Consider the following 23,888-nt stretch of genomic DNA (forward strand, 5'->3'; position numbering starts at 1 on the left):
AACTCGACGTTCGTTTTTACAGTTTTATTATAATGCGTAAAAATGATCCGTAAAGATAACGAAAAAAAAAAAAAAATGAAATTATTTTCACATCGTAAAAAGAATAAAAAATATTGAAACCGAATTCAAAGTGAAACAGAACATCTTAAAATAGGTAAATAATACTTCGCACGCAATAAAGTGACAATTTCATCTACTTTTAAGGTACCTGCGCTGACAATAAATAAATCCTAGAAAACCGGAAACTAAATTTCTTTCTAAAAATATTTTTACCTATGACAGAATTGCTTAGAATGAGGGAGAAAATAAATAATCATATTTGAGGGGGAAATTAGACTGTAAATCAAACAGCATCATAAGGATAATTTTCTCTAAAAAAAGATCATTAGGAAATTCAACAAATTATAAGAAATAATACATAAATTAATGGTAAATTAATCAGCCGATAGTAAAAATGGAAAGTACAAAAAAATTGTTTATTGCTTTCCAATAGCTTTCTGGACTTGGACAGTTTTAGATTGTTTGGCTACTTCTTTTTCTGAAACGAAAAAAAAAAAATGATTAATAGACAGATAGGTACTTAATTAATAATTACTGTAGCTGTGCTCGTTCTAACGAAGAGTCTCGGAATCATCTTCTTTTAAGGTTTATGAAGTCAACAATGAAGTCTTCATTCTTAGAAAAATAACTGTCTAAGGAATAGATTCTCGAGAATCGGCGTCAAAACGAAACCAGCTCATCTCGCAAGAGAATATTCAATACCTTTTTTCTCCATATCTCGTTTCCTGGCCGCTTCCTCTCTCTGTTGTTTAATAATAGCTAATCTAGCCAGATCGGAACGTGCTTCTTCGGTTTTACCTTCGGCATGGAGCTTCTGATAATGTTGAGCTGCTCGTTGTCTTTCTAATTCTTCTCGTTCCCGACGAGATAACTGAGGATTATCGTTTTCCGTAATAGCGGTTACTTTTTTGGCCTTTTTCTGTATACGGTTCGGGTTCTCGATAGATATCAAACCTTCGACACCCTTAGCTTTGCCCTATAATGAACAAAAATCTCGAATAAGTGTCGGAAAAATATGATCGGATTTGAAAAAGGGTATCCGAAAATGAGATATACTTACACCATCTTCGGAATCTGAGCTATCACTTTCGTCACCGGATCCTTCTTCGTTTTCTTCTTCATCGCTTTCTTCGCTCTCGCTGGGAGGTAGATCACGATTTTTTGCCTAAAATACGAGCGATTAATATAAAATGTGTGGATAAATAGTGTTCAGTAATGTGCGAATTTTTTAGTACCCGCCAAGATTTCTCTTTTTCTTCTTTTAATCGTTCTCTTTCTAATTCATCGGGGTTCGTGAAACGACGATTCCGTCCTTTATGGTTCGTGAATTTGGCTGCAACAAAAAATACAGTCAGTATTGGGTCATTTGTCCACAATTCGTGGATTATATAGAAGTAAAAATGCATTCTTCGAGTTTGACTGAATATATTGGAAATTCCATTTACGAAAAAATGTTAACAGAGATGAATTCTGAATCAATAGTGCACTTTGTTGCGAATTTTCAGGGCAAGATTTGTTCAGATACGAAAGAATTCGTCAACTGTTTCGATTTCAGATTGTGATGCTGCATGAAATGAACTTCAACAGTCAAACACTTTGAAAAAGACTGCAGAAATTTTGAATTCTTTTGATTGAAATAGTTCATGATGAGATGATGCCTTGGCCCTTATCAATGCTTCAAGTATGAAGATTTCAGCTTGATTAGTTGATCTTACTTACATTTGGGCATCTTCAGTACATGAATAACACAACGTTAATTAATAAATATGATAACTATTACAGCATTACTTAAAAATACAAAATTATAATGAATTTATTTTCGAAATTCAATTATTTTGTAAAATTATTATTGATAAACAAATTCGAAGAAAATTTGCAATTGCAACTATTCTTTTTGAACGCAGGATGCGTACAAATCACAATCTGAGATGACGTATATGATTCTTTTTCTGCTGCATCAGCTGTTGCCTGTTCCATCAGCTGTTCACTGCTTTTTACACTCAACTGACTCAACTGTCTAGTTTCTCGTCTTTCATTTTCATTTTTAATTTTTTTAATTTTTGAAAAAAATTAAATTCAATGTGAATGGATTAGCGTTAAATTTTATCAGGATTAAGTCGAATAAGAATAAAATTAAAGTTGAAGATGATAAAATTTCCCATTAATTCATCATACCTACTATACCTACAATTCTACAAACAACAATGCTTTACTTTTCACTTTTCACTTTTCAGTACTTATTTTTTTGTATGAATGATGTGTCAACTTGAAAGTTGAAAATTGAGTTCATAATGAAAATTTTCATTTTTCAGTGAGTATTTTGTATTAAGTATAAGTGTTTTGAAAAACCGTTCGGAACTTCGGATACCTATTTATTTTCTCTAATACATATTGTGATTTACTCAGAGTTACAGACTGCAGCTTAGTTTAAGTTTCAAAGTTGTAAAATTAATTCAATCAGTCCTGCAGAGTCAAATCAAACTTTGAATTTAAAATCACCGAAACTTTTCAGGGAGCACGTAGGTAGTCACAACTAACAAGTGTGAAGTGTGTTTTAGACTTTAGTTACAATTTTTGAACTTTTTGTGATCCACGAGCACTTTTATTGAAAATATTTTTAAACACCTTTGGCAATAAAATTTTCGAACCCCTCTTGTGATTTTCGGGCAATTTTTTTTCAATTTTCAAAGAAAAAAAAGTTTATATTTGAATAGGTTTTTCAACGTGAAATTGTTTTTAGTCCAGTCACTTTAAACAAGTTCTTTTTCAATTTAAAAAAATTTTTAATGATCATTTTTTATGATTTTTGTGATATTTTGTGTAATTTTTCAACACCTTTTGCAATTTTCGAACCATTTTTGTGTTTTTTGAACAATTTTTTCGATTTTTCCGCGTTCAAAAAAGTTATGCTTCATTTTCAACGAATTTTTTCATTTTGAAATTGTTGTTGCATTCTTATTTGATATATTTTGGTATAAAAAAGTTTTTATGATCATTATGGATAATTTTTGGAATATTTCGAATCGTTTTTGAGATTTTTGAATACCTTTGACAATTTTTGAATCCTTTTTTACGATTTTGGATCAATTTTTCCTACTACAAAAAAAATGAATACTCCTCGAACACTTTTTATACCTTCTGAACCCTTTTTTGTGATTTTCGAAAAAATTTTCATCGCTTTAAAAAAAAATTACGCTTTATTTCGAACAAATTTTCCAACTTGAAATTGCTTTCAGTCAATCCATTTTAGCAGGGTGTTTTGAATTTGAAAAATCTGGGTACATGATTTTCGTGAATGATGAATTTTTGCGATATTTTGAACAATTAATTATTGAACATTTTGTAATCTTTGAATATTGTTTACTATTTTTGAGCCCAGCTATTTTGTAATTTTTGAAGAATTTTTGCCATTAAAAAAAAATTCATTCTGAACAACTTTTGAACCGCTTGTGATTCTCGAATACTTTTTTTACTTTTAAACTTTTTTTGCGATTTTCAAACCCCTTTTTTGTGATTTTCGAACGATTTTTTTACTATTTACCAAAAAAACTTCGTTTTGAACAAATTTTCCAACCTGAAATTGTTTTTGGTCTATAATCATTTAATCACGATGTTTTTAAATTTCAAAAATCTTCGCATGATCATTTTAAATAATTATTTTTTTGATTTTTTTCTTCCGAACTCTACATTTTTTGACAAAATTCAAGTTCAAAGTTGGAAAAAGTGGGCGATCCGCGTGATGAAGTTTCCTAATTCCTATAAAGGTATTAGGCAAGCATTATATTCAATTTTCAGTTTTTATTTTCCACATTTTCTTCAATTTGAAACTTTTATCACTTCTGAACAGTAAAAGCTGAAGTTTCGAGAACAAAAAAAAAACAAAATAAAGACCTAAAGAGGGTAAAAAATATGCAGAATATTTTGGTTTGGTTTTGCAGTAGAGCGCTGAGCACTGAGGTGCTCACTGAAAATTTCAAGCAGTTTAAATTCAAAATTTTATTTATACTCTTCACGACTGTTTTTTTTACAACTTTGAAAGTTTGATTTGAACCTGAATAACTTGAGGATAAAATTCTGATTCCGAACAGTTTGTGACAGTTTGACTTTTGAGCAATCTTAATTAAAAGCTGACTTGTACAAAATCTATGAATGAAAATTGAAATGTGCTTTATAAAAAAAAAAACTATGAAACAAAACAGTTGATATTACAGATAGGTAATTCGAAAAATTGTATCGATAGAAAAACTTGATTACCTCTTAATTTTAATCCAGATAAATTTTCATTAGCGATGAAAAAATTGAAAGAAAATCGTAAGTTGAAATTATTGAAATTGAAAATCAAAAAATTATCAAAATTCAAAATATTGAACTGCATGACCGAAATGAACGTTGAATGAACAGCTGTTAACGCATTCCTGCTCCAAAAAAAAACTCGAGGATCAAAATAAAATAGGATACGAACGAAAATTTGAATTTGAAAAAAAAATGTATTTTATTTGGATCGATTTTGAATTTTTGATTTCATTAAATTGATCGAAGTAAATTTTAAATTTGAATTTAATTTCATTAACTGTTGCATTTCATTTTCATTTTCTCTCATTGATTCAAGTTCCAAACAATTTTTTTCATGCATCCGCTGAACATTTCGTTCCATTTCAATTCAATTCCAATTGGTACCATGGTACCTACTTTTTTTTGCCAATTTTCGGCGATTTTTTTATTCAATGCCTTTTCAAGGTGTTTTTTTTACCTCATTTTAGCACTTTTTCATGCATTTTTGGCAAATTGCAGTACTTCTAGCCTGTAGGTAATTTTTAGGGATGGATATTAATGCTTTTTTAAGAGTTTGTACGTCATTTTGAAGTTGTTTTTTTTTGTGAATTTTGTCAAATTTTACAAAAATTTTATCATTGTTGGGTGACTTTTAAAATGATTTTTTGATTGTTTACATAATTTTTCAAGATAATTTTTCATACTATTTTTGACAAATTTTATTGAAATTTCATCAATCTCTCTTATTTTGAAGCAATGTTTCAAGGCGTTTTAAACAATTTTGGATTCATTTTTTTCAAATTGTTCATCCTTTTTTATGAGGGGGGTGGGGATTTTAAAATAATTTCAATAATTTTTTCGAGTGTTTCCACATCACTTCAACACGTTTTTAATATTTTTTTAACGCAATTTTTGATTATTGAAATTTCATCAATTTTTTCAATTAAATATTTTATGCAATGCAATTCAAGCTTTATTTTCCAAAATTTTACCGAAATTAATTCATCGTTCTTTGGTGATTTTTAGTTATTTTAATGGATTTTTGTGAGTTTTTACTTCAATATTTAACACGTTCTCAACACTTCATGTATGTTAGGGATTTTTAAAATATATTCTTTTCATTAAAAAAAAAATATTCTTACTCAATTTTGTTAAATTTTACCTTTTTTTGAAATTTTTCAGCAGAAAACTTTTCCAAAGAGAAAAATGATCGGATCTGATTCGGATTAAATCTCTTCAGACTGATTAGATCCCATATCGACGATGTTCTTCCCTCACGAAAACTAAAACTAGCAAATTTCCAAAAAAAAAAATCATAAAACCTCAATATTTCGGAAAAATGAAATTTAATAATCTTTCTCGTTTAATAAACCTTACAAATAATGTCGAATTTACAACGCCTTATACAATAAAAATCGTAATCGTAAATAACGTAAATAACAAAACAACGAAATGAGAAACGAAAAAAATGCTTGAAAAAAAAAATAAACATAATAAGAAAACCTAACGTACGTATACGAGAAAATACAATAATAATAAACTCACTGGTTGTTTTGCGTTTTTTTTTTTTCAACGTCAACGTTACGAAAACTCTATCAATTAGTACTACTTTTGGGCAAAGTAGAACAAAAAAAAAGAGCGAAAAAAAAAACGAAACACACAATCAAAAATTACGAAAAATAATTATAAAATAGGTAGTTATTATACACAGGTAGAAGTATAACGAATAACGATAATACGCGTATTCTTCGGAAAACGACGATGAAACGACTTAAAGGAAGAATCAATGGGTTGAAGTCATTCTACGTAACTATTTTTGAGTATTACATAACACGTTTAAAAAAAAAAAAAGTTTTAATAATGATTAAACATTAAACGATAAAATAAATATATAAAATGCATATAATTCAACAAGTGATTAAGTGATGCGCCATAATTAATCCATAATGCATAGATATGTATATATTTCATCAACAAATTTATCATCAGCGAAACGAGGACGAATTTCGTCGATGTTTTTGTTGAAAAAATATATTATATGCCAGGAACTAATACCTTACTAACAGTTTATCGTAACACATAAAATATTACGTCGATAATACTTCTGCATATTGTACTTTGTGAACCGATAACAAGAACGAATCGTTCGTCGAAAAATTGGGGTCAACTTTTTTAGTCAAGTTTTGTTTCAAAAAACACGAATATTTTAGTAGAAAAATCAATTTCCATGCTAATAAAACAAATCTTAGTCGATTTTTTTAGAATCACGAATCAATTCGTTATAATATTATTAGAATAAAGAATTTAATACCTTTAGGCTTTGGGTAATACAAACATCCGGGGTCAAAATATGTAGATCGGCTCGTATCACGTGAATAAGACACAACAAGAATATTTACACGAATATACCTACAACCGAAAAAAAGAAGCAACAGATCTTCAAACATTCAAAGGATAAAAAAATATATCACGAATTACGATGATAAATTTTCAAAAAATTATCGTTCGAAATAGTTGTAAAGATAGGTAGTATTTTCACGCACGAAATAAATTACAGGTAAATAAAAAATGATAATCTTAATTAGCGATACGACCTTTTGTTTCACTGAGAAAATCGGGCAAGGAAGATCAGAGAATGAACTGGACAAAATGGTAAATAAATAAGGGCTCACTTATGCTATCTCGAAGAAGGCTTGGCTTTATTCAGACACGACGGTTTCAAAGCTTTATCTTCTTTATTCTCGACCTTAACCGGGGTCTTCTGATTGCATTTTTTGGCAATTCGAAAACTGTAGCGTTTATCTCGATCACATTCGGACGAAGACGAACTAGGCGATTTATCTCTGGCCGAAATACTCTGCTCTACTTTCTCGGCAGTCATATCTTTACCGAATATAATTGTCATGATGGATTTTCTTAAATTTTCGTCGGTCATAGCCGTTTGATCCATATCGGAATCTATAAAAGGAAAAAAAATTAATTAGATCTCGTTTTATAAGGAGAATTCGAGCGACTAAATCACGTAATACAAACCTGGAGTAGACGGCGAAGGTGATAACTCACTTTGAAATATATTTAAATTCATCTTCTGAGGGCTATTCCTAGGCTTTTGATCGACCGACGTGATATTCTGGTGTTTGATAATAGTTTTACTATGATTGGGTTTGAGTTTCGGTATCGTTTGAGACTTTCCGTTCTCTTCGTCTTCGGACGAAGACACCTGCACCGACGCGATATCTCCGTTGACAACTTTATGCTCCAGTTTCAAATTCTTCGGACGTACCGGCGACGTTGGCACGTCTTTTCTGGCTTTTTTAATTCGTTTGACAGTTATATGGGTATTTTCAGTTCGGGCATTTTCAGTCGGTGCTCGTGAAACGGGCTTATTTTCTTCTTTCGCCTCTGATTTGGCGGGCATATTTTGGAAATTTTCCACGTTCACTTTGGATACCTCTTTTTCATTTTGTTTACGTTTGAGCGGATTCGATTTAGCGACATTTAATGGTAATTTACGCTTATTAGGCGGATTTTGAGTCGCATTCGAGCTATTAGCTTCGTTGACGTTGGTAATAGTGGTATTGCTACTGGTCGACAGAGTCGGTTCGTTGGAAGAATTCGGCTTTTCAACTACGGCGTTGGGTTTCTTCTTTAATTTCACGTCTTCGGCTATGCTGGTGGCTGCTTTTTCGTAAAATATAGGCCTTCTTTTACAATCGGCCAAATTGTCGAGACCGTTCTCGTCGCAAAACACGGCTACAAAAACCGATTTCGTAGCAGCCAATTCGGTATCCGATAACGCCGGATGATTCGACGATAAATGCGGCATTAGCTGATCGACGTTATCGGACTGAAAGTTACAATCGCGAAGAGCACATTTGTAGTACTTTCGGCTATTATCTTGACTAACATCGCAGCTGAATTCATTAATCGGGTACACTTTGCGACAACTGTTACAATATATCGTAATTTTGGCCGGATCGTATTCGACGACTGGCGGAGCTGGGGCCGGAGCAGGTGCGCTTTTCTCGACTGATTTGATTCTCTTGTCGTATAAATTCTCTAGAATACTGGCCAATTTAGAACCGGACCTGGTATTATGGCAGACTTTCGAAGGCTCGCTGGTTTTAATAAGTACATCCTCGCTGCAGCCGATTATACTAAGAATAGAATTCCTTCGGCTGCTTTCGTCGCTCGATTGAGATGTCACAGAAGAGGTAGTAGCGTACGAGTTAGGAGTGACATTGGCGCTATTCGGAGCGCAGGCCGCATCTTTGCAGTAATTCATGCGGACTTGGATACCGATTTTTTTCGATGACGAAGACGACGAAGCTAAAGGCAGGGCGACTTTCTTCGATGAGGTTTTCCTAGTAGTTGGTATAGGTTCCGGAGTGTCTTCTTCGCCGCTGTCGGATTTCGACGAGTAGCTACTACCGGTGGTGATCGGTGTCAGCGAGACGACCGGTACGAGAGGTATGCTTTTTTGTGGACTGGTATCCGAGCTCGTTTCGCTGCTGCGTTCGCTGTTACGAGCCGAATTACGACGGCAGCTCTTCAAATGCGTCATGTAGATGGGTTTGTTTACGAAGTAACGATGACACGACATACATTCTTTGCCCCAAGATGCGTCTTTCGGGTTATTCTGTAAGATAAAAAAAAATGCACGGGTGAGTAATTTCGATGAATTGAAACCTCGGATGCAGATTCTTGAAAAATTATTCCAACTAACAGGGTCGTCTTGTTTATCTTTATTCGCCGAATCACCCGAATTGTTTTTTATTCTGACGAAATGCACCTGAATTCGCGATTTTAATTTCTCCACTTGGTCTACGGATTTATGATGAACTGAAATCACAATCGAATACAGGGTTTTAGTCAATATTTAGCGAAACGTTGATAAAATCAGGCATGAAATCTACTATTTAATTTTTTTTAGTGACCTTAGTGACTGAAAAATAGCGAAAAAGTGACCAAAATTTTGAGAAATGAGAGCAAAAATATATTATCTTAGTCGGGGAGCCCGCATAAAGATCTATTGCACCCCCTCTCCCCCCCGGTCGATCCTCCTGGACAATTTTTTTTCTTAAAGGGAGAGTCCTAAGAAACATTTGCAACCCTTTGTCCTCAAGAAAAAGTGGATCTACTTACAAATTGGCGGCCATTATAGGTCAGCCGAAATTGCAGATTTTGCGTTCCAACAGGACTTGCACGACATTTTTTAAACCGTACAAAGGTAGATCGAAAGATCAGGCAAAAATTTATCACCTGTCAGAATTTCAAGTGCTAAAGTGCCTATTTCGATTTTTGGCGAATTTTTGAAAAATCAAATTTAGGCCAAAAATGAGAAAAGAATCAAAATTTTACCAACTCGACCAAGAAAGCTGAAACTTGGGATATACCCTATTTTCGACACGCCAAATCGATTGGAAACTGTTTCAACCTGTTTTGAGCATTAAGGAGCCTCCAGCAGATTCGAAATTCTCACAAAATTTCATAAAATGGAGTTGAAAAGCCCAAATTCATTCCGCAACCTAATTTTGATACGACAAGAAGTCGACTCCAGCGAATTTTGAAAATTACTAGAGCCTCCAGTAAATTTTTGAAACTTTAAATTTCCCCAAATTTCCACAAATTGAGTTGGAAAGCTCAAATTCATTTCACAAACTAATTTTTATACGACAATATGTCGACTCCAGCGACTTTTTGAAAATTACTAGAGCCTCCAGCAGATTTTTGAAAATCGAAATTCCCACACAATTTCATCAAATGGAGTTAGAAAGCTCAAATTCATTCCACAAACTAATTTTGATACGACAAGAAGTCGAATCCAGCGACTTTTTGAAAATTACTGGAGCCTCCAGTAAATTTTTGAAACTTTAAATTTCCCAAAATTTCATCAAATGGAGTTGGAAAGGTCAAATTCATTCCACAAACTAATTTTGATACGACAAGAAGTCGACTCCAACGACTTTTTGAAAATTACTGGAGCCTCCAGCAGATTTTTGAAAATCGAAATTCCCACAAAATTTCATCAAATGAAGTTGGAAATTGGGAAAGCAGTTTATTTTGCAAACTAAGTAATTTCAATACGCTACGAAGTCGACTACAAGTGGATTTCAAGTCGTTTTGGAGCCTCCAGCGACTTTTTGAAAATCAAGGGAGCCTCCAGTAGATTTTTGAAACTTGATATTTCCCAAAATAAGATCGGGCAGAAAATCACCTGTCAACATTTCAAGTGCTGAAGTGCCTTTTTCGATTTTTGGTGAATTTTTGAAAATCAAATTTAGGCCAAAAATGAGGGGAAAAATCAACATTTTTCCAAATTGACCAAGAAAGCTGAAATTTGGGATATACAATATACATACCCTATTTTCGACATGCCAAATCGATTGGAAACTGCTTCAATCCGTTTTGAGCAGTTCTGGAGCCTCCAGTAGATTTTTGAAACTTGAAATCACCACAACATTTTATCAAATAATGGAGTTAGCAAGCTGAAATTTACTTCGCAAACTAATTTCAATACGATATGAAGTCGACTGCATGGTGGTTTCAAATAATTTTGAAGCTTCCAGCTACTTTTTGGAAATTTAAATTTCACAAAAAACGCCATCCAACCTTCAAAAAGTTGCTGGAGGCTCCCAAACGACTTTAAATCCACCAGCAGTGACTTCGTAGCGTATTAAAGTTTTAAAAATCTACTGGAGGCTCCAGTAATTTTCAAAAAGTCACAGGAGGCTCCAAAACGACTTGAAATCCATCTGCAGTCGACTTCGTAGCGTATTGAAATTAGTTCGCAGAATAAATTTCGGCTTTCCAGCTTCATTTGATGAAATTTTGGAGGAATTTTGAGTTTCAAAAATCTGCTGGAGGCTCCAGATTGGCGTGTCGAAAATAGCCCAAATTTCAGCTTTCTTGGTCAATTTGGTAAAATGTTGATTTTTTTCTCTCATTTTTGACCTAAATTTGATTTTCAAAAATTCACCAAAAATCGACAAAAAGGCACTTTAGCACTTCAAATTCTGACAAGTGATAAATTTTTGCCTGATCTTTCGATCTACCTTCGTACGGTTTAGAAAATATCGGCTCTATCGAATCACATCGTCTTACATTTTTAATGTTGAACAGTTGATTTTTAAATTTTTTTTAAATGATGATTCTGAAGGATTTTCATGAAAAATATTGATCATTTCCTAAAGTTTTCACATTTTCTTTTTTACATGACAAATCTTTAAAAAGATCATTTCCTAAAATTTTGCACTTTTTCTTTTTTACGCGACAAATCTTTAAAAAAAGTAACCAGAGTCACTTTTTTTGGCCATTTTCGCCGGAATAGTGACAAAAGTGACTTACAAGTGAAATAAGTGACTAAGTCACTTTTTATGTGACCGAATTTCATGCCTGTAAAATTCATCAATTCTACGTAGGTACCTGATTTCAAATGCCTCAACGTAGATCTCTTCAAAGTGAAATTAGCGAAGCAAACCGGACACCGGAATCTTTTTTCCGCCACGAAATGCTTTTCAGTAGAAGTTGATGCTGTAAAATGAAAAAAAAAATCGTTAATTTTCCACCTTCGATATATTCAACGTTTTTTCAACGAATTCCGCGTAAATTCGAGTCGAACTAATCGCATAAAAACACGTAAAAATCAACTCGTACAAATTACATATGGGCGTTTCAGTGTCAGTCGTGTTGGCAACCTTGACGAATTTCATACCAACTCGAAACACTCGTCTAGAAAACGACCGAATAGTTTGAAAATACAAAACGAACTATGTTTTGAAAACCCCCTCAAATAATTCATTATCTCGAATAAAATCTCAATTAATTATCAAAACATCATCACACGATCAACCTTGAAGAGCACCGTTTCGATTAGAAAATCGTAACGAAACGTAACCCTAAAGTGAATTCATCAAAAATACCCAGATCGAAGAAAATGCTTACTTTTCTCCGGTAATTTCTCAACTGGAGGCGGAGGAGATGGTTTTGGTTTCTCTTTTTCTTTCTCCTTCTCCTTCTCCTTCTCTTTCTCTACTGGAACGGTGGTATCGACCGGAGTTGGAGCAGCTGCAACTTCGTTATTTTCTTTTTCCTTCGATTCGTTGGTTTCTACAACCTCGACCGACTAAAACATATTTTTATTAGCGAGATGTCTCGATAGATAAGTTCGAATATCAACTAGAAAAAAATCCGTCGTTACCTTGAAAGGCATAGCTACTTCGTTACCATTACCATTGGAGAATAATACTTGTTGAAAGGCACTCGGCGTATTTTCGATGGTTTGCAAATGCAAAATAGGCTCGCTAGGTAATAATTCCGACATGGTTGTGATTCGTTTCAATACAGTGGTAAGATCTTTTCTACAAGTAACTCTGAACGGTTTGGCTGTAAATTCTTTCATGTTTTCTTTCTCCTTCAGCCTTTCTTCGACGGTTATCTCCGATTCATCGTCATTCTACCGAAACAAAAGACGATCGAAAATAACACAACGTACTCGGATTACAAAACATAGATAACGTTAAGAATACAAACCTCGTCCGATCGTGCGTGTATAACGCTGTATAAATCAACGCAATAAACGCGTTTATGCGAAATGAAATTAGCTAAGCTTCGAAAAAGATTCTTGCATACTTTACACTCGTATATTAAATCGCACTCGTGGTTTAAAAGCTGTTTCACCTGCGGAAATATGCGCCGATTTAGAACTCTCGTAGAACGCGTACGGTGCGGCGCGGCGGCCATCTTGATTATAACTTACTTCTTCGGTAGCTGTAGATAGCAAACTAACGACATCGGTTAACGTGGTACAACTTATATCTGTAGGTTTACGTAAAAGCGTAACATCTTTTTTAGGTGCGGCGTTATTGACGTTTTTCAGTTTTTTCGCCTTTTCCGGATTTAATTGAGCTCTCATGTTTTCTGTAACACGATACAATAATATGCTCGGTAATGGCGTGACGTTAAAAGTGCGCCTTTTAGGTCACATGATCAACGTACCGATAGCTCTTTGACGATGTATGGTTCGAGGCGATATACCGTACACGTTTTCAGCTTCTTTTAAATTCATTTCACCCGCATTGATCCTTCTGATGGCTTCTTTAAGATCGTTCTCCGTCCAGTTCTCTTTACTTTTTGGGTCATCTTCGTCCATTTGCGACATTATGCTGGTGCGTAACAAAGGCCCCTGAAACGTGACAATAAATTGTAATGCAAGCAAACTCGACGAGCAAATAGTAACCAAGATATTCGACCAATATATTGAGCTCCATTTTCCTTAGAGATTGGGAGACAGTATGCGCAGAAACGAGGCATCGTTACAGTAATATAAGCAATATTCTCACTCGTGACGTGAAGTTATACAGAATCTTACTCGAGTTAACGAGACAAATGAATAGTGCGCAATTCGCAAATGAACAGTTTCATATACCTCATAAATCATTTAACAAATTACAGACTAGAATCAGCGACGGAGAACTTGACTAGAGAGAGAGTTCAAAGTGGTGACATTTTGCCTTCGAACAGCATCCTCACGATGAACAGATCATTGGCACAGGCAACGTATAAATGCAGATGGAATCGTGTGCGTCAAGTTGTGATGAAATAGTCCATAACTTATACGATTATTCGATATTTTAAATAAATAATAATGAAAACGTAGATGCATACCGTTGAGATGGTTTGACAACTTCGAATAACGGGATATCACCGTACTACATGCTAAAAAGATGTGATCGATAAATCGAACATCACGCGGTTGATTTCCACGTTAAATATATAAAACTCGAGATCGTCGAAACATTAAAACTTCTGAATTTCTCCTTTTTCGTATCGGATCGAGTGTTGAAGAAATTTCGTAGAGGAAAATTATTCAAAGTTCCGTTTCTCTGAGTCGATCGGAAGTACTCGGGAAACTTCGTTAGGAATCGGAACTACGTCACGTCACCGAAATGATCTGCGATGGCGATTTTTCTTTCTTTTTGAACGCGGGAACCGTAGCCGTTCATTTCGTTCGTACAGATTTCAAAGTCAAAGTTTCCTTCGATTTTCATATTTTTTTTCGTCGCAAAATTCGTTAAAAATTAATCTTTCATCTGCGATCATTTGTGTGGAAATTCATCAGTAAAACAAGATCGAAGGCGATAAAATTATTCATAAAGCACAATATTTCATTTTCGGATTTTGTACGTTGTACGTGTCAACTTTGAATTAAAATTGCTCAAAATTTTCAGTGAATACTTAGTAGGTGGAGTACACGAGTGTTATAAAAAAGCAAACTGTTCGGAATCAGAATTTGCTCTCACTAATTTGTTTTTTTTTTTCATTATTTTTACATTTTTACTGAGACTGAGAGCTGTATCTGTATAGCTTTGATTGTTAGAAAATTATTCAGATTCAAGTTGTAAAAACAGTCGCGAGGCGAGGAGTAAAAATAATTAAGCTTTGAATTTTCAGTGAGCACCTTAACGACTAACGTTCTACTAAAGAACCAAAATATTCTCTATCATCATATGTTATACTCTTTTCTTTACTTTGTTTTTTTTCTCGAAACTTTAGGTTAAGCTTTTTCATTTCTGACTTTTTGTTCGAAAAAAAATTAAAGTTTGAAGTTGAAATTAGTGTGCAAAAATGCAAAATACATACATACATAATAAAAACTGAGAAGTATGCTCGCCCAGCCGGAAGTTGCCTTAACTCCTTAAGGATGCTTCATCTCAAGGATCGTTCACTTTTTCTAAATTTTAACTTGAATTTTGTCGTAAAAAGGTGGAGCTTAGAAGAAAAACTCAAAGTGAAATGGGATTTTAAAAATGCAGAATAGGTAGTAGGTACCTATGTACTTTACTAATTAAAACTAAAAAAAAAAAAAAACGTTCTCCCTGAAGAATTTCGTTGGTTTTAAATTCAATTTCGATTTTTACTTTGCAGGGCTAATCAATTTTACAACTTTGAACTTGAATAATTTTTGAACGATGAAAGCTGTAACTCTCAGTAATTCACTAGGCTATACAGGGGTGCCCAAAAGTCAGTTTACGCCATTAAAAGTCACATATAATTCAAAAACTAAGCCTCCTAAAGAAAAACTAATGACATTGATCTGATGGGAAATTTTATCCTCTACAACTTTCTTCGTGGTCATTTCTCTCTAGGACGCACCGTTCGCCGGGAAAATCAACTTTTATGTCAAAAAACGTGAATTAAAAAAAAATAAAAAATAAAAAAAATTGGGGAAAAAATTTTAAATTATTTCAGCAGTTAATTTCAGCTATTTTTAACATGATTCCCATAATTTGATGAAATATAAATGATCTTTTCGAAAAAAAACACGTCAAAAAATTTTTGTTTACAAAAACGCCAGACCCTGGAGGGGGGGAGGGGTGCTACCAAAATCAAATTTTGTAAAAATGAAAAAAAATCGAGTGATATGTCAAAATGTAGGGTTTTTGGGTCAAGAAACACGAATCTGAGGTCCTTTTTTCCCTTAGACCCCTCGGGGGCCATTGAGGAGGTGCTACCAAAATCAAATTTTGTAAAAATGAAACAAAATCGAGCGATATGTTAAAATATAGGTTTTTTGTTGGGTTGAGAAAAACGAATCTGAGGTCCTTCTTTTTCTCAGTACTCTGGAGGGCCCTTGAGGGCCCTTGAGGAGGTGCTACGGAAATCAAATTTTGTAAAAATAAAACAAAAATCGAGTGATACGTCAATAGGTAGGTTTTTTGGTTCGAGAAACACGAATTTGAAGTCCTTTTTTCACTCAGCCTCTATGGGGAGGTGCTACTGAAATAAAATTTTGAAAAAATCACAAAAATTCGAGTAGTGTATCAAAATCTAGGGTTTTTTGGTTGGGGCGGGGGGTATTTGTCAGTTTTTCAATCATTCGACCCGGGATCGCCGGTTATGTTATATCATAACTAGAAAAATCGCACCAAGTCGCAAAGTAACTAACCACACAACCACACCCAAATTCTACACACTCAAACACACATTTTCACGCAATCGCGGTTTTGTACTGAGTTGAATAAAAGAATGTATGCCTTATTCACTCACAATTACTTCGCGTTAATTTAGTTAAAATGTAGTCCCGTTTGAGACGAGATACGAGATATCTCAAGAATGGTAGCACCTCCCCAACGGCCCCCGAGGGGTCTGAGGGAAAAAAGGACCTCAGATTCGTGTTTTTCGACCCAAAAAAAACCTATATTTTGACATATCAGTTATCACTAGATTTTTTTCATTTTTATAAAATTTGATTTTGGTAGCACCTCCCCAAGTGGTTTGAGGGAAAAAAGACCTCAGATTCGTGTTTCTCGACCCAAAAAACCTACATTTTGACATATCACTCGATTTTTTTTTTTCATTTTTACAAAATTTGATTTTGGTAGCACCCCCCCCCCCCTCCCACCCAGGGTTTGGCGTTTTTGTAAAAAAAAAAAAAATTGACGTGTTTTTTTTTTTGAAAAGATCATTTATATTTCATCAAATTATGGGAATCATGTTAAAAATAGCTGAAATCAACCGCTGAAATAATTTTTAATTTTTTTAATTTTTTTTTTTTAAATTCACGTTTTTTGACATTGAAGTTGATTTTCCCGGCGAACGGTGCATCCAGGCATCCTAAAGAAAAATGACATTGAAGAAAATTGTAGAGGATGAAATTTCCTATCAGATCAATCAGATCGATGCCATTAGTTTTTCTTTAGGAGGCTTAGTTCTTGAATTATATGTGATTTTTGATGGCGTAAGCTGACTATTGGCCTTTGGGCACCCCTGTATTATAGAAAATAAATAGAATTCCGAATTTACCAACTTTTTTTTTTCAAACACTCATGTTAATACTCACTAAAAATGTTCAATAAATTCAGTTCCAAGTTGACAGTACAGTTCACAGTTGACTCATATGTACACGTACAGAATCTATAAAAAATGGTACTTCTAAGGTACTTATCAGGGATGGAAAGCTGAAAGATGAAACTTTTAGCTTCAGCATTAGCTTTCAAAAATTCCAAACTTCCTCAGCTTTCAGCTAACAGCTTTTCAAATTTTTTTTAAACGAGGTGAATAGAATTAGAAAGCAAAACAGAAACTCACAACCACAACGAAAAAAAACACGAGAAAACTGAAACTTGAGAAAAGTAAAATCTGAAGATCAAACTGAATCAAGTGAATTTGTGAGAATACTGAAAGAAACCTGAATAAATAAAGCTTTTGGCTAGAGCTTTTAGGTTTAGCTTTTAGCTTAGCTTTCCATCCCTGATAGGTACTTTACTTCAAAAAACAGTCTGCTGATATGTGAAGATAATCAGGTGCTGGTGCATAATGATGATGATGAATATTGATTATTGAATATTGATTGATGAATCGATATTTCAATAGGAAATTTCATCGCCTTCAATTTTATTCCTCATAAAGTGTTTCGTAATAAATCTAATAAACCCACTAAATCCACTAATTTTGAATTTTGATTTTGAATTTTTTTTTTTTAAATCGAAAAATGAACCGATTCACAAGAATCAGAAAAAAGAATCGTATAAGCCAGCTTTAAATAAAGTGGATTTTCAGGCCTTCAGAAATTACGCGTAATTACCAAAAATGTAAACAAACCAGTTTATTTACATTGGAAAAATTTTGTTTGGGTGATAAACGAACTTCTGAAAAGAAAATTGAGAATTTAGTTCAATTTCTTTTAAAAATCGCCGTCTAATTAGAATTTTGATGTAATTTATCACGTATTTCATCTCCACGAAACATGAAGAAGAAGTGAGTTGATCAATACATTCGTCTTTCGATATTTCTGTATGTATTTCTTTGATATCTTTCACTCTTCCACTCATTACAGATTCACTCAAGAAGAGCTGCTAAATCAGAATATTAAAATAGAAGAACTCGAAACATCTAATAAAGTACTCCTTGAAAAGGTTCGTTTACGAATACTTTACTCGATATCTCGAACGTTTTCTACATGGACTTCTGTTTCAGATGAAATTGCTGAAGATTCAACTGGAATCTCAAAACAATCTATACACTTCTGCCTTCCATCCGAGATCAGCTCAGTCTCACAGATCTCATTCGAATCTTTTTCATCGCAATTATAACATCAATGGGTACACGTTGATTGATTATATAATTTTTCTTCGACGAACTTTAGACTAATTCAGGTCATTTCAGATTCCATGGTAAAGACTCGAAGCACGACGACTCGAATAAAACTGCCATCAATAAACAATACGATTCATTATTCCAGCAAATGCACGTTTTACAAGAGGTTTGTTTTCATTTACGAAACACTAAACACGAAAATGTAATGTACAATTAATGCACAGTAGCTCTTGTTTTTTATCATTATTTTAGTGTGCAGATTATCACCATTAATCGTTTGACGATTTTGAGATGAATGTATCGTTCGCACAGTTGATTTATCGCACAACACTCGAGTAACTATTGCTTCTACTCGTCTTCGTATCACCAAACCAATTAGAGTTAATCTTCGGTATGCACGATATTAGGAATTGGAGAACGTCAAGCAGCAAAATAAAGATCGAATCTGCGAGCTGGAGGAACAATTGGCCAAAGTTCAAGAACCAGTATCACCTGGTAAATTGAAAACCGAGCTAGACGATAACGTCGAGCTGATCAAATTGAAGAGATTGACGAAAAAACAAACCGCTCAGATTCAGTCGTTGACTTCCCAACTGGAAATAGCTAATTCGGATATTAAACAATTGCAGACGAATTTATTATCTTTGAATAATTTGAACGGTGATGATTTTTTTATAATATTTATTTTTCAGAATACTTCAACGTTTGTGAATTCTAATTTCTGATTTGGTCATGTTCGCAGAAACGTTACAAAACGAGTTATCTCAAGAGAAACTGGAAACTACGAAATTATCGTCAAATATTGAAACTCTGAAGGATGCTCAGAAGCTTTTAGAAGCGCAAATAAATGATTTACAAGTTAGTATCAGGGTAATTGATGCATTTATATTTACCACCATTCAGTTAACGTTTAATTTCCGTACATTTTTCATGTTCACAGGCAGAAAAAAACACTCTGAAAGAACATAATGACAACCTGCTGAAATTATCTTTACAGAAAGAACCGAATACTGATACTTCTGAGAGGAAAGCGAATTATTTGAGACAGGTTGGTATTCGATGATTATTCTGAAATCCAAGTTCTTCGTTCGAGTTCTAAAATACGTTCGTTTCAGATCAAAGAACTGGAAGAAAATCTGCGGAAAGAAGTTGTAGCTAAATCTGAAGCGTTGTCGAAACTAGCTGATTCCGAAATAGAGAATATCAAATTACAAAACGAGCTTTCCAAATGCAACGTTACAATAACGGAAATGAAAACAAACAACACCATGCTCAGAGAACAAATCGACAATTTGAAAGAAATCATTGATAAAATTCAATTGAAAACCACCTTCAGACATAATTCGATTCCCACCGAAGATAAATCCATCATGGTTTCAATCACAGGTTGTAAACTCAATTGAAACGTATTACTTTCGTCTTCGGAATTAATTTACGGTTTCTCTTTCACAGATCAAGTCGATGCTGTGTGCTCTAAGAGCAATTTAGAGGAATTGATTAACGTTACAGACGTTCGCGAAGGGTAAGGCTAATTTATTTGCACAAAAATTGCGTCAATTTGCCTCATTTTAATAATATTTTTTGATTAATTTCAGGCCAGATGGTATTAAGATGAAACTATATCAGGTGTCGAGCGAACTAAACCAGTGCAAAGAACTTCTACGTGTTCAGTACGCTCTGAATAATAAAAATAAAACCGAAGTATAACCGCAAATTCATTCGAGTTCGGATTAATTTAGTTCGTTATCATCACTCGAGTATTTTTTTTTCATCCTCAGATTGAAGAATTACAGAAAATATATCAAAAGAATGAAAAAACAGTCCTAGATTGCTCCCGAAATCTTCAGAATATGCTGAGAAAACACGAAGAACGATTATCTCAGCTCAACGATGCTCAACTCGTTGAGACCAACTTTAAAAATATTTTCAGCGATTTGCAAAACTCCACGAAATTCAAGAAATCTCATCATCAAGATTACGTCAATGTTTTGGATAAATTATTAAACAGTTATAACGTGGTCGTGAGGGATTTGAAATCAAAATTCAGTCCCAAAGTGGTGGATAAAAAAGATGTCCAAGTTGGTGTTTCGGTACAGTGTGCGAATAAAATGATACAAACTGAAGAATACACTATCTCGACTGAAAAAGTTGAGGAAAATGCTGCGACAGAGATACAGAAAACATCTTCGATAACAGTGCGTTCAACAATTCGTGTTTGATCATTAATTTTTATGAATTTATTTTTTTTTAATGGAGTAATATTGTGTTTAGAAATCACCTTCGACAACGACAGCTGTATTCGAACTACAATTTGGAGAAGCTACTTTCACGTATTTTTCCGAACATTTGAAGAGGTAGATTTGAACTTGCGAATAGATTTATAGCGTGAAAATGAACGTGAATTATAACGAATCTTTTTCGTTACAGATCTACTGAAAATAATCCGAAAATATTTCTAACTTGGAATTTCATGGATGATAACGAACATCAAGCTTACACCCCTACTATTTCGGTGGCTGAGGGAAAGTTCAACTGTTCTTGTCAGTACGAAGGACCTTGGTCGAAAGCTCTGTACGAGTATTTGAAACAAGTAGGCGTTTTTTGAATTCTGAATCTAACTTGGTGTAACTGGCAAAAAACTGTAGAAATCGAATTTGGCTGGAATTTTTGCAGCTCAGAAAATTAATATTTCTCGAACGACCATTTTCCTGAATTGGTATTCCCTAAAAACTTTATCTCGAGATGTAAGAATTTCCCTAATTTCAGTAGCAAATCAAAACTTTCTGGCAAAATTGACCTAAAACGAATCTTTCCTGCAATTTTGTTGAAGAAATAAGATTTTTTTGCAATTTTGACGAACAAAAAGTAAAACTTGGGGGAAAAAGTTGGACTTTTCAGCCAATTAGGCAAAAAACCTGATACTATATTTTTTCGAAAACGCCGGATTTCTTGCAATTTTAGCTTTTGGCAAATAAATTAGAAAGGACTTGGTATTTTGATGAAAAAATTTTTTTGCAATAATTGATACAAAAAAGTGAAATTTTTTGATGATTTGTTAGAAAACTGAGGTATTTTTTTTGCGATGTTGACAAAAAATCACAGATTTTTATGCGAAAAAAACGCAAAGCTTCCTGGAGATTTTGACCAGAAAAAATTTTCTAGCAATTTTGACGCATACAAGACCTGGCATTTTTTGTGAAAAAAAAGAGGAAAAAATAGTTTATAATTTTTACAAAAAAAATACGATTTTTTTACAACTTTGGCAAATAAAATATGATTTTTTTGGGCAATTTTGATTTTAAAAAAAAAACGGATTTTTTGAAAGTTTGACCAAAAAGAGTTAGTAGTTTTTTTTGCCACAAAAAAGTGAGACTTTCTAGAAATTTTAACCCAAAAAATGAAGGTTTTCAGAAATTTTGAAAAAACGTAGGTCAGTTTTGATAGTTTTTACAAAAAAGTACCTACGATTTTTTGCAATTTTGGCAACAAAACTAAGTTTTTTTTGACAATTTTCATAAAAAAACTAATTCTTTGGAAGTTTGACAAAAAGATTACATTTTTTTGCGATAACAAAATAATGAAGACTTTATTCAGAAAATGATTTTTTCCTCCCAAAAAAAAAGGTTTCCTGTGATTTTGGGAGGAAAAAATCATTTTCTGAATATTTTGATAAAACATCAATTTTTTTAGCAATTTTGAGTAATACTTATTATAAAAAATGATCCCGTTTTGAAATTCTAACGACAAAAAAAAAACAGACCTAGCGATGAAACAGCTGCAAGACTTCCTGAAAAGTTTGGCCAAGAAGGGGTTTATTCTGCAATTTTGGCAAAAAAAAAATTCTCATCACTTTTGAATTCAAAAAACAGGGTTTTCGCAATTTTAAAATATTTTTATAAAACATTGAGTTTTTTTTTTTTTTTTTCTTGTAATTCTGACTCTGAAAGCAACAGATTTTTTGGCCATAGAAATGCAAGACTCAGGGAATTTCAAGTTTTGACATGAAAAAGTTTTCTTCTTCAATTTTGACAAAAAAGAAGACTTTTTGACAATTTTAATAAAAAAAAGCAGGGTTTCTCGAAAATTTTGACAAATAATGGGTTTTCATTTGCAATTTTGACCCAAGAAGTTGATTGTTTTGGTGCACAAGATCGAGATTTTCTCGTAACATTGATCAAAAAGAAAGTACACTTTTCTTTGGCAAATTTTTTGACCTACCATAACACAGATTTTTGTGATAAAAAAGCGTTTATGTTCTGGAAATTTGGATCAAAAGGGGGGGGGTCTGCAATTTTAGGGAAAAAACAAACAAGACCTTTTTGGAAATTTGAATAAAAAAGAACCAGTCATTTGGCTATAATTCCAACAGCAAATCTATTGTTCTTGGAAAATTTTGTAAAGCTGGGCTTGTTTGCAATTTTGAAAAAAAAAACAAGAATTTTTGGGACGTTGGATTTGATTTTTAAAAAAACTGGTCTTCAAGCAAAATTTTTTGGGACATTATATTTAATTTTTAAAAAACTGGTCTTCTGCAATTTCAGCAAAAAACTTAACTTCAGCCCATATAAGTACACAAGAGCTCACTGAAGTGAAAATGAGTTGATTTTTATTCCCAAAAATCATAATCTGATTTCGGGTGCAAATTTCTTCAAAAGTGCTCAAAAAAAATTCCGATGAAAATTTTTGATTTTCTGCCTCGATTTTAACCCATTCTGATAGGCCGCATATGACACCTTTCTTGAAAATTCCAAAAATCATGACATAATTCTGGGCTCAAATTTTCAAAAAAAATGTCTGGTAATTGAGCCATTTTGAAAATTGAACCGTCTTTGTACAACTCTGAGAGTCTAAAATAATTCTTCGCTGTCCTATATTCAAAGTCTACTTGATTTTTTGGGCTACAAAAATCAAATTCCAACCTAATTCGATTTCAGGAGCACTTTTTGCCATTGGCATTGTAGTCTAAATAATTTTAATTTTATTCGAAAAATTAATCAATCTGTATGATTTTTATTTCAGCATGGTATCAATATCGAAATACATCTAGTGCAAGGAGATATTTCGGTGAGATTAGCTGAAGGTAAAGTAGACACAGGAGCGAGTATTCACGAACCCAATGTTCATCATCGATTTACTGTTAGTTTTGAAAACAGTAACATCAAAGGAAATGTGACCGGAGGTTATACGTTGACTTGTGAGGAAAGTGCAGTTCAACGAATGGTTTAGAATCAGAAACAATGTACACTTTGTATGTATCAAATTATAAATAAATTTTTACTTCATTCTTCATTAGGTACTTACTTTTGAAAAACCAAACAGTCTTTTAGAAATTAGAATTCATACAATTTTCTCGTATTCTAGAAAAAACAACTTTAGTTCAAAAATTTTGTAATTTTTTTTTCTTTCAAATTTTGTTAATTTTTTTGAAAAAAAAATCTCAGACTATTTTGTCATCTTCT

General features: G+C 33.3%; 3 protein-coding genes across 6 annotated transcripts; 1 reads left to right on the forward strand and 2 right to left on the reverse strand.

The window, feature by feature from the left end:
* Window positions 1–9: 9 nt before the first annotated feature.
* On the reverse strand, window positions 10–6,779 carry LOC135849770 (28 kDa heat- and acid-stable phosphoprotein-like). Of its 2 annotated transcripts, none has more exons than XM_065370346.1 (5): window positions 6,644–6,779; window positions 1,296–1,393; window positions 1,121–1,225; window positions 763–1,036; window positions 10–538 (listed from the first exon to the last, which is right to left on the reverse strand). In XM_065370346.1, exons 1-5 carry the CDS (start codon window positions 6,777–6,779, stop codon window positions 477–479), a joined length of 675 nt encoding a protein of 224 aa, XP_065226418.1. In that variant the 3' UTR covers window positions 10–476. The 2 variants fall into 2 exon arrangements, with proteins under 2 accessions (XP_065226418.1, XP_065226419.1); XM_065370347.1 differs by lacking the exon at window positions 6,644–6,779 and adding an exon at window positions 1,780–1,940.
* Window positions 5,662–14,243, reverse strand: LOC135849769 (zinc finger protein 800). Of its 3 annotated transcripts, XM_065370344.1 has the most exons (11): window positions 13,999–14,241; window positions 13,330–13,516; window positions 13,091–13,251; window positions 12,865–13,011; window positions 12,533–12,787; window positions 12,277–12,457; window positions 11,758–11,865; window positions 9,059–9,174; window positions 7,366–8,971; window positions 7,005–7,290; window positions 5,662–6,741 (listed from the first exon to the last, which is right to left on the reverse strand). In XM_065370344.1, exons 2-10 carry the CDS (start codon window positions 13,490–13,492, stop codon window positions 7,010–7,012), a joined length of 3,018 nt encoding a protein of 1,005 aa, XP_065226416.1. In that variant the 5' UTR covers window positions 13,493–13,516; window positions 13,999–14,241; the 3' UTR covers window positions 5,662–6,741; window positions 7,005–7,009. The 3 variants fall into 3 exon arrangements, with proteins under 3 accessions (XP_065226416.1, XP_065226417.1, XP_065226415.1); XM_065370345.1 differs by having other exon boundaries at window positions 5,662–7,290; window positions 7,396–8,971; window positions 13,999–14,243; XM_065370343.1 differs by having other exon boundaries at window positions 5,662–7,290.
* Window positions 14,244–17,931: 3,688 nt separating this feature from the next.
* LOC135849772 (protein Spindly-like) lies at window positions 17,932–23,718 on the forward strand. Its single transcript, XM_065370349.1, has 14 exons — window positions 17,932–18,090; window positions 18,170–18,248; window positions 18,310–18,434; window positions 18,499–18,595; window positions 18,837–19,089; window positions 19,172–19,287; window positions 19,370–19,477; window positions 19,545–19,815; window positions 19,882–19,951; window positions 20,025–20,130; window positions 20,208–20,624; window positions 20,701–20,783; window positions 20,857–21,019; window positions 23,449–23,718. Exons 1-14 carry the CDS (start codon window positions 18,080–18,082, stop codon window positions 23,653–23,655), a joined length of 2,106 nt encoding a protein of 701 aa, XP_065226421.1. The 5' UTR covers window positions 17,932–18,079; the 3' UTR covers window positions 23,656–23,718.
* The last annotated feature ends 170 nt before the right edge of the window (window positions 23,719–23,888 follow it).

Source organism: Planococcus citri, chromosome 1 (assembly GCF_950023065.1).
Source record: "Planococcus citri chromosome 1, ihPlaCitr1.1, whole genome shotgun sequence".
Lineage (NCBI taxonomy): Eukaryota > Metazoa > Arthropoda > Insecta > Hemiptera > Pseudococcidae > Planococcus > Planococcus citri.

Coding starts and splice junctions, on each gene's coding strand:
- LOC135849772 (XM_065370349.1), top strand. Junction 19,478..19,544: donor AAGCGAATTATTTGAGACAG/GTTGGTATTCGA, acceptor CGTTCGTTTCAG/ATCAAAGAACTGGAAGAAAA. Junction 19,952..20,024: donor GTTACAGACGTTCGCGAAGG/GTAAGGCTAATT, acceptor GATTAATTTCAG/GCCAGATGGTATTAAGATGA.
- LOC135849770 (XM_065370346.1), bottom strand. CDS start 6,779: ATGTTTGAAGATCTGTTGCTTCTTTTTTTCGGTTGTAGGTATATTCGT. Junction 1,226..1,295: donor AAAAAGAGAAATCTTGGCGG/GTACTAAAAAAT, acceptor CTCGTATTTTAG/GCAAAAAATCGTGATCTACC. Junction 1,037..1,120: donor GCTCAGATTCCGAAGATGGT/GTAAGTATATCT, acceptor TGTTCATTATAG/GGCAAAGCTAAGGGTGTCGA.
- LOC135849769 (XM_065370344.1), bottom strand. CDS start 13,492: ATGTCGCAAATGGACGAAGATGACCCAAAAAGTAAAGAGAACTGGACG. Junction 13,012..13,090: donor TATCTACAGCTACCGAAGAA/GTAAGTTATAAT, acceptor ATATTTCCGCAG/GTGAAACAGCTTTTAAACCA. Junction 8,972..9,058: donor AAGATAAACAAGACGACCCT/GTTAGTTGGAAT, acceptor TTTATCTTACAG/AATAACCCGAAAGACGCATC.